The sequence below is a fragment of the Lepidochelys olivacea genome, assembly GCF_965140295.1.
Source record: "Lepidochelys olivacea isolate rLepOli2 genome assembly, chromosome: 9".
Taxonomy (NCBI): domain Eukaryota; kingdom Metazoa; phylum Chordata; order Testudines; family Cheloniidae; genus Lepidochelys; species Lepidochelys olivacea.
Window position 1 is genome coordinate 79,577,303 of NC_140419.1, and position 18,399 is coordinate 79,595,701.

The window sequence follows — 18,399 nt, forward strand, 5'->3', positions numbered from 1 at the left end:
ACTTTGTTGGCAGCTTCAAGCTGAGGACTGAATGGGACAAGGGACTCAACTCCCCCTCTCCATCTTAAAGTTGGTTTTTTCCAAGTCAAAGCTGAGATGTATTCACAGAGCAATGGGTGCTGGGGAAGGCTGCACTGCAGCGCCCTGTGCTGTGATGGGCACTTCAGCTTCTTGGGCTGTCACTGTGGTATTTTCAACAGCATAAAACACACTTTACATTAAAAAAAATAGCTTAAACAAAGCAGGGAAAGATAGGGCTTCACAAACTTTTCAGCTAACTGAGTTCATCTTAAGGACTGCCTCCTTCTTAGGGTACATCTACATTTTCAGCAAGCGGTGTAATTTCCAGCTCAAGGAGACATCCCTGCGCTAGCTCTCATCGAGCTAGCATTCTAAAACTAGCATGTAACCATGTTCGCTTGAGCGGCTGAAGGGGCTAGCTGCCTTGAGTATAATCCCATGCAAGACAGCAGGCACATACTCATGGCAGCTAGTTTCTCCAGCCACTGTGGCTACTGTCTATTTTTAGCATGCTAGCTCGATCGCAGGTAGTGAAGGCATGTCTCTTCGAGCTGGGAATCACTCCCCCAGCTCTAAGTGTAGACGTGCCTTTAGTGTTGCCCTTGCGGGATAAAGTCTTTGTGTCGTGATGCTGCATCGATTACAAAATATATTCAGAACGGTTAAGTTTTAAGGATGCTAACCTGCAGAATGTGGGACAGATCCAGAAAAATCAGCACAGGTGATAACTCTATTATGGACTGCACACCGCCTTGTAATGTTCTAACATTAAAATGCTCCATGGGGAAATTTACCACATTAGCAGAGGTTCTGCACAAGGCTTACAGACTATTAATTACTAGGGCTGTCAAGCGATTAAAAAAATTAATCACGATTAATTTCGCGATTAAAAAATTAAGCACGATTAAAAAAATTAATTGTGATTAATTGCACTGTTAAACAATAATAGAATACCATTTATTTCAATATTTTTGGATGTTTTCTACATTTTCAAATATATTGATATCAATTACAACACAGAATACAAAGTGTATAGTGTTCACTTTATATTTATTTTTTATTGCAAAAAAAGAAAAAACAAAAGAAATTTTATTTTTCAGTTTACCTAACAAAAGTACTGTAGTGCAATCTTTGTCATGAAAGTTGAACTTACAAATGTAGAATCATGTACAAAAAATAACTGCACTCAAAAATAAAACAATGTAAAACTAGAGCCTACAAGTCCACTCACTACTACTTCTTGTTCAGCCAATTGCTCAGACAAACAAGTCTGTTTACATTTACAGGAGCTAATGCTGCCCGCTTCTTGTTTACAATGTCACCTGTAAGTGAGAACAGGTGTTCACATGGCACTGTCGTTGCTGGTGTCACAAGTTATTTACATGCCAGATGCGCTAAAGATTCATGTTTCTTCATGCTTCAACCGCCATTCCAGAGGACATGCGTCCATGCTGATGACGGGTTCTGCTCAACAATGATCCAAAGCAGAGCGGACCAACACATATTCATTTTCATTATCTGAGTCAGATGCCACCAGAAGAAGGTTGATTTTTTTTTTGTTGGTGGTGGTTCAGGTTCTGAAGTTTCTGCATCAGAGTGTTGCTCTTTTAAGACTTCTGAAACCATGCTCTACACCTCATCCCTCTCAGATTTTAGAAGGCACTTCAGATTCTTAAACTTTCAGTTGAGTACTGTAGCTATCTTTAGAAATCTCACATTGGTACCTTCTTTGCATTTTGTCAAATCTGCAGTGAAAGTGTTCTTGACACAACCAACATGTGCTGGGGTCATCATCAGAGAGAGCTATAACCTAAAATATATGGCAGACTGTGGGTAAAACAGAGCAGGAGACATACTATTCTCCTCCAAGGAGTTCATTCACAAATTTAATTAACGAATGATTTTTTAATGAGCGTCATCAGCATGGAAGCATGTCCTCTGGACTGGTGGCCAAAGTATGAAGGGGCATACAAACGCTTAGCACATCTGGCATGTAAATACCTTGCAATGCTGGCTACAAAAGTGCCATGCGAATGCCTGTTCTCATTTTCAGGTGACATTGTAAATAAGATGCGGGCAGCATTATCTCCCATAAATGTAAACAAACTGGTTTGTCTTAGCGATTGGCTGAACAAGAAGTAGGACTGTGTGGACTTGTAGGCGCTAAAGTTTTATATTGTTTTGTTTTTGAGTGCAGTTATGTTAAAAAAATCTACATTTGTAAGTTGCACTTTCAGCATAAAGAGATTGCACTACAGTACAGTACTGATATGAGGTGAATTGAAAAATACTATTTCTTTTGTTTGCCATTTTTACTGTGCAAGTATTTGTAATCAAAATAATAATATAAAGTGAGCACTGTACACTTTGTATTCTGTGTTGCAACTGAAATCAATGTATTTGAAAATGTAGAAAAATGTCCAAAATATTTAATCCATTTCAATTGCTATTCTGTTGTTTAGCAGTGTGATTAAAACTGCGATTGTGATTAATTTTTTAAATCACGATTAATTTTTTGAGTTGAGTTAACTGCAATTAATTTAAAGCCCTATTAATTCCTATTCATTATTTGTACTGGCATGACACCAAGGAGCCTCAATCATGGACTAGAACTCATTGTGCTAGGTGCTGTACAAATACAGAAGAAAAAGACAAAAGCTTACCAGCCAAGTATAAGATTAGAGACAGAGACAAAAGGTGCATATGGAAAGATGCAGGAGGGAGAGGGAGACAAAATGAAACAATGTTAGTAAGTATGATAAGCAGCAATCTCAGCAGACCAGCAGCCTAAGCATTGTCAAATTTGTAGTCATCATGGCAAGGGAGAAGTTTAAGGAGGGATATGAAGGACAATGAGGTGGCTTTGTGGATGTTTTGGGGGAGTATACATCACTTAAGTGCCACTTAAGCCCATAGCTCTTGTGTGGAATGTCAGCACAGAGGTGAATTTAACTATGTTTGATTGGTCAGAGTCATGCATCTACTGTACAGTTCCTTGGGAGCTATCAGAATGGCTCTAAGGAACAAATAGTTTTCACTGAAGTGGAATGATCATTTTACAATGGAACAGTTTGCCATCAGAAAATACTGATTCAACAGCATCCAAAAAACTTTTTATTTTATTTTATACTTTTATTATATAAATTACAATAGGAAACTATTAATTACCAGACCATTTACCAATTATAAAATAATTTACACATGACCAGAGTAGCAATTACCAATGAGCACACCAAGTACCAATTACCAAACCAATGAAAATAGCAATTACCAACTAGAATAACACTTACCAATTAGAATGCCAATTTCAAAACCAAGTACTGTACCAATTTATAAAAGAAAAGAAAAAAGAAACTAGAAATAAAAAATTGATATGCATTTTATTATATAATATCATTTATACTATAAAAGTCAAAATGCTTTGACTATATTATGTCATGTTGACTTTTATATTATATTATAAATTTATTATATAACATAACATAAAACTTGAGTTGATAAGGTTGAAATGCTTCATTTAAAATTTATCAAAATGAAATTATTTTGACCTCATCAAAACAAAAGATTTCAGTTAGGTTGACAAAAATGTGTTTAATTTTTTAAACGAAATTTGGAATCATGTTCTGCAGGAAGTTTCAAAATTTCCAAAGTTTTTCATTGTGATTTGGAACAATATTTTTTTCAAAATTTCAGAATTTTCTGCAGAACAGGAATTCAGTTCCAACCAGCTCTAGTTTTTACTACTGCACTCACCTGAACTAACCAGTTTCAATTTCTGGTGCAACTCACAGTGAAGCACTGGTTGTAAATCGTTATCATTCTCCTAGATTTACCACAAAGCAATTAAGAAGGAAGGCGGAAGCAAAGACTTCCCATTCTTTCTGCCATTATCACAATAACCACTGCCAAATATAAATCTTGAAATAAAAACTTCAGATATTGTGGGTATGTTCTCTTCTCCGTGTGTGTGTAAAAGAATCCATAAACATCTCAGCATTTCTCTCTGCCGCGATGAGTTGCTCTCGCTCCCCTTGCTATTATCTATTATCCTATAAAACTGGAGACATCAACATCAACATCTGTAACAACTGGTTACATGGAGACATCAACATCTTGAACTGACCCCTATTCTCTTTATCAGGTAATATGACAGTCCTCTTAGATCCTCCCCTCTTCAGTGGTGTCAGAGTTACTTTCATGGATAACATGCCTCCTGTGTAAAGTGAGCCCAAAAGGCCAGTTTAAGTGGAGCTGATTATTGTTCACTTTGCCTTTGCTGAGTTGGTGTCACAATCCCAAGAAGGTGTTAGCTCACTGGCGTTGTATGAAAACACATACCTGTCATTAAAATATCTTTTCATTTGAAGTCTACCAATATACAAAGTTACAATTTCCTTCTTCTCTGTTATAAAACATAATTTGACTTTATTTAAAATGTATCTTTCGTGATATATCTCCCACTCTTTTATTGTTCCCGCCTCCCCCCCCCAACCATTTTAAGAGAGAACATTAGGGACTCTCTAACCTTCAAACAAAAGCAACAAATCCTTTGCATATTTTCTAATTGTCTATGCTTAATACCTCCCACCCTTGTTGGAGGTTCCAATAATATGCAAATGGAAGGTTTATGACAAGGCAAAGACTAGCTGAGCTGTGCAACATGAAGTGCAGTCCTTAGTTTTGTAGTAGAGGAACACCTTATGAATACCATAAGCACAGAACATGAAAAGAAGTAAAACTGTACAGGTTGGGAATAGCTGTCACAACCTATTTGTTTACTATTATCTATATAAAGATAACAGCTAATACAAGACAGAATTCTCATACTCAGTGCTACTGTAGCTAAAATGGATCAGAGTTCTTAAGTGCTATTATACATTATTTCTCTGATGTCTTTGTGAATTCCCAGCCACTGTCTTCTATACTAAATGTGTTGTGTACAGATTACCCTTTTGTTACATCCTGGGTTTGAGAGGAAACTCAAAACAACTTGTCCATTTTACATGTCAGGTATGAGTGTTTAGAATAAATTTCTTACAGGTGTCAGATCTCAGAAATTCAAAGGGTGACTGAGAGCAAAGAGATGTTTTGTTTTTAATTACACCACGGGATTCTAAGCACAGCAGGCAAGGAGGTTCTAAATCTTTGAATGAACAAAGCTCTACATCACACTGGTTTATACCCTGATGCATCTACCCTCCCTAACTGTAGATTTCCATACTAGCAAATTCAGAAGTACTACTTGGAAACAAAGACAGAAAGAAATATTTATCATTTCATGGTAAATGATATTTACCATAGTAACAACTGAAATCACACAAGCAAAAAAATCATATGGTGGGGGGAGGTGGACAATAATAAACACTGGAAGCAAATACTTTTCCTTCACTCATCAGTACAGACATGAGAGCCTTTTTAATAGCAGAGGAAAAAACCTACAAATGTCAATACTCCCAGCAAAATGACAGTCTACTTAATTCCAACACCAGCCTTCTCTGAAAATCATCAACCAGTTCATAAATAGAAGAGGAATCAAATGATTTACGTTATTAATTTTATGGGCCCTGCTGCTGCTGCAACATAGCAACACCAACATGCAATTTCTGAGTGTCTCCTGCAAGGTACTGAGCACCAGAGCGCTTGTGCAATCTGGAGATGCCTGAATTGAAATTTTATCTGTATGCCTGCTATAAATCACATGAGCCATCCTTAAATAGTGGCAGCGGGAAACCTGCTGCTGCTTTATAACTGCTGTCAGCTGAATTTAGGAGACCAAATGTTAAAAAGCACACACCAATCTAAATGAACAGTGAGAACAAAACAAAATCAACACATCCAAAACACAGAATAAAAGAAACACACAAAACACAAATAACCCAAATCAACCAACCCAGCAGGGAACTAAGTAAACAGCCATCTCTGCATCATCCACTCTAACCCATCAAACACCAACTCTGAGAGACCAGACACGGGAACAGGCAGTCTCACTACCGGCCCTGAGTACAACAGCAAGAGCCTACCAGGCAGGCTCCAGATCACGATGAGCTATGGCTAAAATTTATCCTAAGAGCAAGTTTAAATGAGACCTTTAAAGTGTCACCTGGTTTAGTTTCCTACCTTACATGGTGACCAGATTGATTTCATAATTCATTAACTCATCCCTGATAGGTGAGTATCTGGCCAGCGACATACCAGTTCACACGTAAAACGACTGAACAGTTCTTTAAATATACAACAGGACTGTGATCTACTCCATCCACCCTGTGCTTAAAAAAATATTTTCCTGGCTATTAGTGGAGAACACATGAAAGCCCTTTTCTAATGATTACTACGTGGTAAGGAAAACTCAGTTCAGGGCCAGCATCAACCCCATAGCAAGGCTGGTGATTTTTCCTTTTTTGCATTTCATTGGTTTGCAAACACAGTGCCTCAGGCAGTAGGTAGGGAAGGGTCTTGCCCAGGGCTCCAGAAGGTATCAGTGTCTTAGCCAGGTTTAGGACTGCTGTACTTTCGCAGGGGCAAAGACAATATTAGTCAGGCAGCTCAGGACATAAAGTTTGACTGCAGAAGACTTGAGCATAGTGTTGTGAACACTGAAGCGCTACATGCTCTGAACTAAGGGCCTGATCCAATGCCCACTGAAGTCAATGTGAGTTCTTCCAGTAACTCAAGCGGGCTTTGGATTGGGCTCAAAGTGCTAGAGACAAAACAAAAATCTGTCCAAGTATTATTCTACTTGAAAATGGGCCAAATTCATCCATGGAATAACTCTACTGAGGATAACGCGTGAATTACAGCAGGGATTATTCTGATCTGATCTAATCAATATATAAACTACCAAAAGTTGCCCTTTGGTACCCACTGGCCTATTATGCCATAAAATGATTTGTTCAGCTATCTTTTGTTATATTTTTTAAAGAAGAAAACTATTGGCAGAAAATAACAGACCCTACAGAACTCAATTACCATCATTAGCAAATCATATCCCAGGAACCATCATTATCAATAATGACTTTTCACTGGCCTCCCAATCTCCTCTGCTAAATAACAAACAAACAAACAAAAATCTATTTAGTGCTCACTGAAGCGATAGTTTGCAAGCACTTGCCAGAGCCAGGGATAATGCAGGTAGGCCCCGGGCAACCTTCGTCCTATCCAAAAGCTATTCTAGTGCTTTAATTCCTGATAAGTATCCCCTGTTATTTAAGACCTTAGACTTTCCTAAGCAGAAGCTGACAGTGGCACAAAACTGGTTCTGTGACATGAAAAAGTGCATACACTCCCCTGTGAACTAGGCTGGGACCATTAAGCTCATTGGTCACTAGTGGCCTGGGGAAAAGAGAACCCCAGGCTCAACCTTCAGAAGTGTTAGGGACAATTCTGCAAACATGCCATACTGTATTTTTAAAACTATAGATGCAACCAAGAGCTCAGATTTATTACCAAATAATCAGTCAGACATCACTGAAACCACTTCAGTATTCTGAAAGGAGATGGAAAGTGATAATTAAGGGCTGAATTCCGAGCACCTTAAAAACTGCATTTTTTTTCTCAAGCAACAACTGTCTTTGAAGTCAGTGGTCTCCTGCCTAAGAAAACACTACGCAAGGACCTCTGGATCTGTCCCCTGAGGTGTAATCAAATAAACCAGATACTTTGACAGTGCTGCAAAATGACAGCCTGCTTTCTTACAGGGACAAATATGCTGCGGTTGTCCAGGTGTAGATGAGGGCAGAATCTGCCGCAACGTTTTTTTAAAAAACAAAACAAAACAAAACAAAACAGGTTAAAAAAGGTGGTGAGGAGGGATTTTTTTTTTCTGTAACAAGAGACAGGGTTTAGCACATCAGTGATTTCCACACTTACCTGGAATCCACTGTACACTAAATCTCTTTTAATAACTGTGGACTTTGAGAGCATATGAGAAAGCTGGCCAGAATGGCAGGTTTCAGAAACAGCATTCTTCCATGCGCCACTTCTCTTCAAAAGAAATATTTACATAATATTACCATTTGCTTGAGCAGAAAGGTCATAGTAGAAAAACAGGGGGGTCAATCGTGCTCCCATGAAAGTTGATAAGAATGTTGCTACTGAGCAGGTGCAGGATTGGGCTCCTTGAATTCTAAAATAACCTTCCTTCACAGTCTCATACGCACACAGAGTGGAATACTGATTACTGTTAACGTAAAAGAGTTTAGGAACACGGAAAAACCATCTGGCTCAATATGCTTGCCTCTTTTTTGGTTGATCTTACTAACACCTTTCTGATTTTATTACCAACTACCTAAATCTCCTCCACCCGTAACAATTATTATTATAATAATTATTTACCATTTGTATTACAACAGCACCCACGGGCTCCACGTAAGATTACGGTGCCATTATGCTAGATGCTATATTAGTAAAAGAGTCTCTGCCCAGAACAGATTGCAATTTAATTTAAAAGAGGATATGACAAGTGGGTGTACCTCACAAACAAATGGACAGGATGAGAAAAAGGAGCGGAGTGATACTGATAGGAAATGTGGTTACAAAGACTAGCTATATGCACAAGTAGACGTTTCTGAGTCAATTATCCCTTCAATTTACTTATAGTCTTTGCTTCCGTCACCTGAATAGTGACTAATTCCAGGAATTTATTATTTTTGTGTGAAATAAATCTGCTCAAATCCCTTACTATTCTTAGTTTCTAATTTTCAAGTCATGTCTTTTGGTTTGTGAACTTTCTGTCCTATTAATATTTTTTCTAGCGATCCCTTTCTTAATTTAGAAAACCTCCACTGTCACCTCAAATACTGTAAACAATTCCTCAGTAAATGAAACATCACTATGAGAAAAAGCTATTAATCCACAGAATAACAAAGGCTTAGATGAATTTACCGTTTATAAGTAAATGATGCTGGAGCAATGACATGCGGCATGTGAAAAGCCTCAAGACCAATCCAAATGGATTAATACTTTTTGTTTTGCCTTTTTAATGTTTCAGTGAATTTAATGTACTACTGTGAGTCCAGCAAACTGAAATACTCTTGTTTATGGTAAGTGATACAGCACAGGCAGCATTAATCTCAAGCTAGAGGGACCAACCCTTCAGAATAAGCACAATAGTTCACCTCTATTAACCACCCACCCCTTGCCCTGTCCCCAGAGATAGCCAACAAGGGGGGCAAATGGTGATGGTGCTTTTTATAGGTGGGCATCCCAGCATCACAGGAACCAACACACTTCATAGAAGTGACTGAGCAGCCATCAGAAGGTGCCATTCAGTGTGCTAGATTCAAAACAATGACACAGTGATACACAGGAGAAAGACCCTGCGTCCCATCAGCCATCTCTTAAGCCATCCGAGCCCTCCCAGATGGTTTAGAGCTGAAATAATCTATTTTGGTATCAAAAATAAAATAAATTGAAAAGCATGACACAGACATGATATAACAAAAATAAAACTATAACCTGCTAAGAAGCAAAGGGGGAAATGTGCTGATGTTTTAACGTCATGTATGCAAAAAAGGAGCAGAATAAAAAAAAGATTCAAAATGTAAAAATGAAGACACAAATTCGAAAGAGAACTGGGGACAAGAAGAGAGAAGGAGACCAGTAACAGTGAAGTGAATGGATGAAGGTCCAGCTTGATGGCACAAGGTAGGATAGCTCAGGGGAAGAGGGCTGATAGCAAAGCATTCCAAAACACCTATTACTACTCCTTTAGGAAGACTCAGCCCACCTCAGCATCTGCTGTTGACCACAGCGTGAATGTAGGAGGATCTGGGGCTCTACCCATGTCCTCAGAATGGATGACTACTTCTCCTTGGGGCTGCAGAACACAAGTGGGCACATTAGCTGAGTCCCTCACCTAGCATCAAAGAGAGTGCCAAGAGAATATCTTGCCTTGACCTCAGGGTGAGGGAAGAGGCTCCCTGTGCAATCCATCCTACACACTCTGTGCAATACCAGGCAAGTTGTGAGCCTCGTTAGCTAATGATCGAACCTTGCTTTGGAAATGTAAAGTGCTGTAAAAGTGCCAAGTGTGATCATTACAGAGGGACTTGCTCACTGGAGGGAACTGAGGGAAAGAACTTTGATACAAAACCACTGTAGCTCCTGTGACTCTCTGCCATCACTCGGGCTATTGTCTAAGAAACTGATGTATAAATCACAGCCTCTGTCACAACAATGATTGTCCATTCATCTGTTATCTGTTCCTATCTAGAAGTAAATTAAAGGCAACTGCACACTACAATCAATAGGCAGTAAGTTGTTAACGGTAATGGAGAATCTCATCTAGATGACAAATAACTTTGGCAGGATTGAACTGTACAATATTAGCAGCGCCACACAGAAGCCTCATTCCTCTTTACTTAAACACAGTTAAATTAAAACCGAACACAAAGTGGCATATAAGTCCCGTCAGTATCATTCACGGTCAGATGCAATTTAAATAATTACATGTACTATATGGTTCTGAGAAATATTATCTGAAGTAATTACATTTAAAAAAACCCTGGCCCAATGCTGTATACCTTCATGCGACTATTCTTTATTCACGTGCCATCTGTGGTTATATTGTGAGCAAGGACAACACACGTTGAGTAAGAAGTCAGCAGGACTGGGCCCCATGACTTCAAAGTCATGCCATCAACTGACAAAAGTTATGACAAGTAATAATTTAATGCCCTCATTCAGCTCCAATTACTTTCCACTGACTTCGGTGGGGTCTGCACCACAGTCCCAAAGAATACTCTGCACTTAACTCTCACCCCATTGGCACTATCTGTGCAAGTCAGACTCACTTGAACATTCCCTCGCTTTTCCCCATTTTTGTCACATCCTTATTTTTCATTTAAAACATTTCAGTATATGTAGTGCTCACGATAGCTGCTGTGTTAGTCTCTCAGGTGCCACAAGTACTCCTTTTCTTTTTGCGGATACAGACTAACACGGCTGCTACTCTGAAACCTGTCCTTTTACACGTCGTATCAAACACTAAGCGTGTGACCAGAGTTAGATTTGAACTGGCCACTGAGATGTAAAAATGCAGCATAGCCTATTATTAGTCCCTCAGCCTTCCAGGCACCATAGATTTATATCCCTAATTGTACTGATAGCATCAGGTATGGACATTTTTTGCCATGACTAACAATGCATTGAGGTGCCCATGGCTTCAATGTTATTTTTACCTACTTCAGGCAGAGTGGTTTACTTCCTACTTTGGGCTAGATTTAAGGGATCTAGTGACAGGACCATGGGGAACTACTCTCAGTGAATTCCTTCTTGTAAAATATATTAAAACTGCCTTCAGATTTCTTTTGTTTGTTTGAAGAGGATACAGAGTACTCTCGCATGCAATCTTAGTAATTGCTTCTGTAACTACATTAAAGACACAGACTTTAAATCTGAAGAAGGTATTATTATAAGAGCAAATTCACTTAGTTTAATTTCTTCCAGTGCTGTGATCAGTCTAGGGTTCTACTCACAAAGAAGACTAGTGCTCAGAGATTTTTTTAAAATCTGACATTCAATGGGATCTACACTAAAAATGTACTGACCTGAGTACCAGCCTGTTAGTGCAGATACATAACTAATTTAAAGGTAAGTAATAAAAGAAGTGTGGATGGTTATATCACCTTACCATGTCCTGATTTTTAGAACAGCAATGCAGGCATAATCTCTGAGTCACAAGGAGCACTGCTATAATATTAATCAGGGTAAAACAAAAAGAAACCCACAAAACTATTACTCCATGTAGGCAGCCAAATCAAATTATGTACTGAGATTATGAGTTATGACCTAGAGTAAGCGCTCAGTGCAAACCATCACCTTTTAATGAGCAAACCCCTTCCATGTACTTTATGCTCGATTATCTGAATCCACTTCATAACTCAGACTGAACAGCGGTAGCCCTCTCTCCTAAGAACTTGGTCTGGGCTTTTTAGAGGGAATCAGCACTTCACAAAGGCAGGGAGAAAAATGTCCACTAACTTTTATAAGTAATTTTTTGCTTAAATAGCCAGGGCAGCTAGTATATTATATGCACCTGCATGCTGTCCATTCCCCTAGCAGTGCCTTTTGGGACAGTCTGCTCGCAGCTGTCACGATAACCTATATTCACGGGTGTCTGGTACTGGTTTCCGATGCACAAAGTGGTTTTGCTGGATTGACTTTTCTGGGAAGATACTACTGACAGGGCAGAGGGTCTTCCTCTGCACGTGCCAGTGGGTACTTACCGCATTTCCCCAAAGGTCCCAGCATAGCCCTCCATCCAAGGGGTGAGTTCGCTCTTGATGCAACCGGAGGCAGCAGAGTAGGACATCCTGCCCACCATCCCTCCTGGGTACCACACGTCGGATGGGAAGTCGCTCACTTCTTGCCCAGGTGGCCCCTGGCTTCGCCCGCAGCCGAAAGGGCCAGCAGCCGCCTCTGCACATGGGCCGTAGAGCTGCCCCTCCTCTGCGAAAAAGGAGTGCCAGGCTGGGGCCGAGGCAGGGCAATGGGGCGGCAGGCTGGCCATGTCCCCCCCGTACCTGCACTGGGCAGCCCAGGCGTTGCCGGGCCCGTAGTCCAGGGGCTTCTCCAGCTTGATGCGGGCATGGGGGGCGAGCGCCAGCTGGAAGTTGTAGTAATCGCGACCCTGGAAAGCAGCGGGCTCCTCCAGGCCAGGGGAGCCCTTGTACAGGGACAGGCTGTGGGGCACGTCTATGGCCAGCACGTTCTCGCCTGGCCCGGGGCCGCTGCCCGCGGCCGAGTGCCCTTTGAAGGAGGCCGGGCTCATGCCCGGCTCTTCCAGGAGCGCAGCCCCCGCTGGGTTCTTGCAGTTCCCGAGCTGGGCGCCCGCTGCGACCCGGGAGTGCCCGCCGGGCAGGGCGAACATGCAATCCTCCCGGGGCAGGAGCTCGCCGGGCGTCTCCAGCGCCTCTACCCCCAGACCCATGGAGGCGGACACGGCTTTGCACAGCTCCTTGGCGCTGTCCCCCAGAAAGTCCTCCTTGGCCGCAGCCACCTCGCCGCGGCTGCCCCTGGCCTGGGCCTCCGGCTGCAGGAGCTGCAGGGCGCCCGCTTCGCCCAGGATGTCCTTGAGGTCCCCGGAACAGCCCTGGAAAGCGGAGCCCACCAGGGACAGAGCCGCGGAGGGGGTGACAGCGGGGCCCCCGTCCTCAGGCTGCAGCCTCTTGACCGCCGGGGCGCACTGGCCCTGGGGATGCTCCTCCAGAGCCAGGTACGCGGGGGAGTCCGGTTGCTGCTGCCGAGGGCTCTGTTGCTGCAGGCGGGCACCGGGTTGGCACTGGGCGGAGGAGGAAGGCTGGGGGCTGGTGCCCGGCTCCTCTCCGGGCGGGCCGGCGCCCGGGCTCTGGAACACCTCGCGGACGCTCTGGAACAGGCTCTGGAACGCTCCCCGGAACGTCTTGCCCGCCGGCCGCGCATACACGCTGCCGAGCCCGATTTGCACCTCCATCCCTGCAGGGAGCCCGCGGGGCAGTCGGCCGGGAGGGCCGGGGTCGAGCGCAAGCGGCGGGCGGAGAACGAGCCTTTTGCGGTCCTGTCCCCTCTCGAGCCGCTCACTGGCTCGGGTCTAGCACCGGCTTTGGCCAGCGAATCTCATCCTCTCCTGCTCACTGCAGGCACCACGCGCGAGTTGGGGGTGGGGAGGGAAACCCTGGCACTAGCAGGTGCCGCCGGGATAGGACCCTCCCGACTGCTGGAGCTGGTGGCTGTTCTTTACTCTTTTGATCTGTGACCTGGAGAGAGGCAGGAGAGTGGGGGGAGGGGGAGACCGGCCCACGTCGCAAAGCAGGTCCCGGGGCTTTGCAATAATTAGTCCGGTAACTTTTAGGAGGGAGGAGCGCGGCGCCTTTTTACAAAACGCTGCTGCGGCCGCAGTCGACGTCTCTCCTCGCAGCCAAGGGGAGGGAAGCGGCCGAGCAGCCGGGTGACCCGACGCTAAAGACAATAGCGACCACACACACACACACACAAAGGCCACAGCCGCAGCTCCACTCCCGAACGGCCCTTGACCCCCTTCCACCAAAGTCTGCGGGCGCCGCTTAGCGCTCAGCGGGATCACAGCCTACAAACCGTTTCACGGCTGCAAAAATATTTACACGGCGTCCCAGCGACGCTGCACCAGGATCGGCGGCGGGGAGGGATGCAGCTGGGGGCGGGGGCGGTGGGGGACGACAGCAAATTCGGAGAGGTTGTTACCACCCCAGAGCCCAAATCGTCCGGGCTTCAAACGGCTGCCGCAGAGCTAGGTCTCGGGTTGAAACAGCAACAAGTGCTGGGGGAAAGGGAAAGCGCGTCCCCCGAGCAATCCCTCGCAGCAGACTCTGCGCGCAGCAGATGGCTCCCGGGGCTCTTTGCTGCAACTCGGGCTGGTTTCTCTTCGCCCAGTAGCTGAGCTGCTGCTCCGCCCCGCCGGCGCGCGCGGCCCCCGACCGAGCCTTTTCCCGGGGCTGTGGGGGGAGCGGTGTGTGCCCCGCGGAGCCCGAGCGATCAGCGGCGAGTGCTGCGCGCCGGACTGGAGCTGGGACTTTCGCTCACTCGAATCCGTCCTGTTGCTCTCTGTCTGGCTCCTCGGCCAGCAGAGCCGGCGGGTGGGGAGCGGAATTGGCAGAGAGCTCCGGGCTGAAGAGAAGCAGGAGGGGCGTCAATCAGAAGAGGCTCGTAATAAAATCCACCAAGGTATTTCACATTGATCACTCAGCGGTACTTTACCATGCTGGTGCCTGAGTACGCCACGTACATATAAGTACTGAGGCTCGCTTTTACCAGGAGGACGCTTGCATTGTGCGCACACACACACACACACACACACACAAAAGTACACGTGCCTGCATAAATTGTTCAGTCATACACAACCATTCATACACAGGGCGCGCTCATTGCATACGCATACACCAAAGCACACACATGTCATGTGCAAATACAGTCATGCACTCACACAGCATAAATGCATGGCACATGGTAAACCACATGCGCAATACCTATGAACAAGCATACATGTATACATATATGTATATAATAGGGCTGTGCGATTTAGAACAAACGGAGCGCGTATGCTGGGTAGAAGGGTGCATACAATTACAGTACATTGGTGCGTGTGCACACGTATATAGATACCTACACAGATGGCCCTACGTTTACATCGCCTCAGAGATTTGCGTCTACATTATATTGGTTCGTCCTGTAATCATGCACAATTACATGTAAAACATAAATGCAGCTTCCTGGCGTGTAGACCAATGCATTCTCCTGTCAGCGGTGTATCAGGAAATGTTTAAGAAGGAGAAGAGGCCTTATTTCCAGGGCATGGGGAAGAACAACAAGCATGTAAATGGGGTGCAAGTCTGCAGCAAAGCCTCGTCGTGATACATTTCGCGTACCCACAGTGGATTAGCTCCTTTTCTGTCATCTGCGTGACCCACCCCTTAAGGTAATAATTAGCTGAGCTAGATGGAAAGCGGCGTGGGGGGGGGGGGAGCGAGGGGAGGGCATGTTCATGAAAATCCTCATTTTCGTTTTTCACTGAAGATTTGTTTTCATTGAAATTTTCCCACCAGCCGTAATAATTAAGTTGCCCTTCTACCCAGTGAATCTACACACGTTTCGATTTACAGCTAAGAAAATTGAGTATCATACAGATTTCGTGTAGCAAAGGAGTTTGCTTCTGTCCCTTCTTCACAGTCGTGGCATCATCTGAAAAATTGAAGAGACACTTCGGTCCAGACAATAAGCATGTCTTTTATAATCCACTAGTCTGTACATGACCCCCCTACCCCCCCCCCACCCCACACACAACACAATAACCACCATTTGTGTGGGTCGCACGAAAAACGAATGTTTGAGCCTCTGGTTTCAGGTCACGAGTAGCTCGTTTCCTTGTAAGCACCATGCCCATCGTCGTGCCTATCCCTGATGAAACGGTAATTGAAAGGTGTTCAGTGAAGCTACGCAAAAAGGGTCGTGTTAATTTCAACTCCTTCAGAGACAAAGGGAGCGGAGTAACAAATAACAATACATGCCAAATGGAGGGGGGGGAGGGGAGAGAGAGAGAGAGAATCGGTCAGGGAAGAATCACGTTCAGACTTTTAAAAGCATATTTACAAGCAAGAGAGGATAACCATAAAATAGATCCACATAAAAGTTGGCGATGTCCTTTATGCGCCCTCAGTGTCTCTATAACATACGTGCAGGGGACATGCTGGCAGCCGCTTCCCGTGGCCGGAACGCGGCATTGCGGCCACTGGGAGCTGCGGGCGGCCGTGCCTGCGGCCGGTCAATGTCAATAAACTGTCCAGCGGCCGGTGTAGTGTCCTCAGGTAGCTGTGTACTACAATAGCAGTTTCTTACAATCTAACGTATCAGTAACTGCTACCAGTAGCACATTCCTACACGGAGCAGTTTACTACACGACCCCGGCCAGCGGATTACTCTGACAGGCCACATGCGGGCCGCAGGCTGCCCACCACTGGCTTAAATGCACTGGCTTAAATGCTTTTGCTGCCCTGCTTTTGTACACTTGGATCAGAAAGTCGGCGGTTGTCCACGTGTCAGATTTCCCACTCAAAGGCCAGGTTCTGGTATTCATGTACGGAGTAGCTTCTTACTCCCCGGGTTGCAGTGAAGTTCCTGGGGTTATCTGGGGAGGAAGGCGTTGTGTAGCGTGCGGAAGGGAATTACAATCTTTCCCCCAGTGTTTCCCTGGTCTGCATTCTGTTCAGACACCAGGGATGAGAGAACACATTGGTTTAAGGGACGCATCAAACATAAATACTTCAGGAAGGGTGAGGAGGGAAATAATGTTGTGCCTTCTGTTACTTTCATCGGGTGATGCAATAGGGCTCGGACGTGTGATTGCTCCTTGTTTTTATTGATTTTCTTTTCATTATATCATTGCGCTCCCCTCTCTCTTCCCCTCCACCCCCGGACCTCCAGTCTTTTCTACACTGATCACATCTGGACAACTCCCATTTTGGATCCGCACTCTCTCTAGCGTGGGCTGCTGCTGTCCTTTAAATATAAATGTCTTCTCATCTATCTCGCCATTTCTCCGGTGGATTTTGAAACTCGACCATTCTGCCCTCCAACTCCTCCTGTTCGTCTATGCCCAAAGTGCTGAGGGATACGCAGCTTGAAAACTTCACTAGCTCCAAAGAGCAGCCACTAACTGAGCAGGGGGGAGACTGGCGAGGAAGGCAGGAATATTGAAGGGGGGAAAAGGGAAAAGTTTGTAAAAAGTTAAAAAGCACTGTTAGGTTAAAAAAGAAAAATAAATGTAATTCCCTTTCCCATTAATATACTAGATGATCAACAACAATGTCGTTTATGATGAAGTCTCATGATAAATGGTATTTTTGAAGCTACAGTTGCTAGAATCACTTGAATATATGAGAAGCTCAGCTTTTATTACAAAACACGTTTCTAGCCTTCATAGTTGCAAAGAAAAGCTTTAAAAATGTGTCCCCAGTGAATCCTAAATACTGAAAAGCAGAAGGCAAATTGCAAGAATCCCAAATTATTATTAACAATTTTAAAACCATCCTCTTGAGTTTCGGGGGCTTGACTCTTGATTTTTTTACATTTGTGGCGGGCAGTAATGTGTTTACAACAAAATGAGAAGTTTTAACTATTTTAGAGCAAACAAAAGATGACAGTATTCAAAGTAACAATATTTTTAACTCTTAACACCTATTATATACAAATCTAATTCGTTGCCCTCTACTTCCGAAGGGTATTGCTTTTGTTGTGTTTTGTTTTTAATGGAATTTTAATTGGGCAGAGCCATGCAAGATTACTTCTCTCTATCAATTATCAAGTTTCAGATTAACAGCCAACTCTTTAAATTCTTGCAATTTAACAAAAGTCAATACTAGAATAGAAATGAAATATTTAACTAAAATTGCTGCAGGGTCTGGAGATGAGGCTGCCTTTGAGACAGATGTATTATTGATGCTGGGATATCTAAGAACGGAACCTTTGTTTCTTGTTAATTATTTTGTCAGGGAAATCTCTTCTATTTTATTCCACTCTAGCTATCAAATAAACCCATCCTTCCTATTCTCCTATGGCTGGATCCTGAATCAATAATGTCAATAGGGGCATTTGCCATTGTCTTCAATAGGGACAAGAACAGACCCTTTGGGTTGAAAGCTTTATAGCTCTTATCCCCTTCTTCCACGACTTTGAACCCTTGTAAAGTAAATAATACAGTATTTTGGTATTTGTTACCGTTGCTATAAGTGGCTACTTTTAATTGGTTTGTAACTAGTGGTGGTTCCTTCCAACCTCTAGAGGGAGCTCTAGAGAGCAAGTGTGTTCAACAGCTAGGAGGAACTGCCAATAGCAAGGGAAAGAGAGAGATACCTGTCCCCATGTATCAGACAG

General features: G+C 43.7%; 1 protein-coding gene across 1 annotated transcript in view; it reads right to left on the minus strand.

Moving 5' to 3' along the window:
* Positions 1–14,935, minus strand: part of AR (androgen receptor) — a 116,668-nt gene extending 101,733 nt beyond the window's left edge. The window contains exon 1 of the mRNA XM_084639808.1: positions 12,246–14,935. Coding sequence (XP_084495934.1) covers positions 12,246–13,471 — 1,226 coding nt within the window. The 5' untranslated portion in view covers positions 13,472–14,935. The remainder of the gene's footprint in view (positions 1–12,245) is intronic.
* Between the last annotated feature and the right edge of the window lie 3,464 nt (positions 14,936–18,399).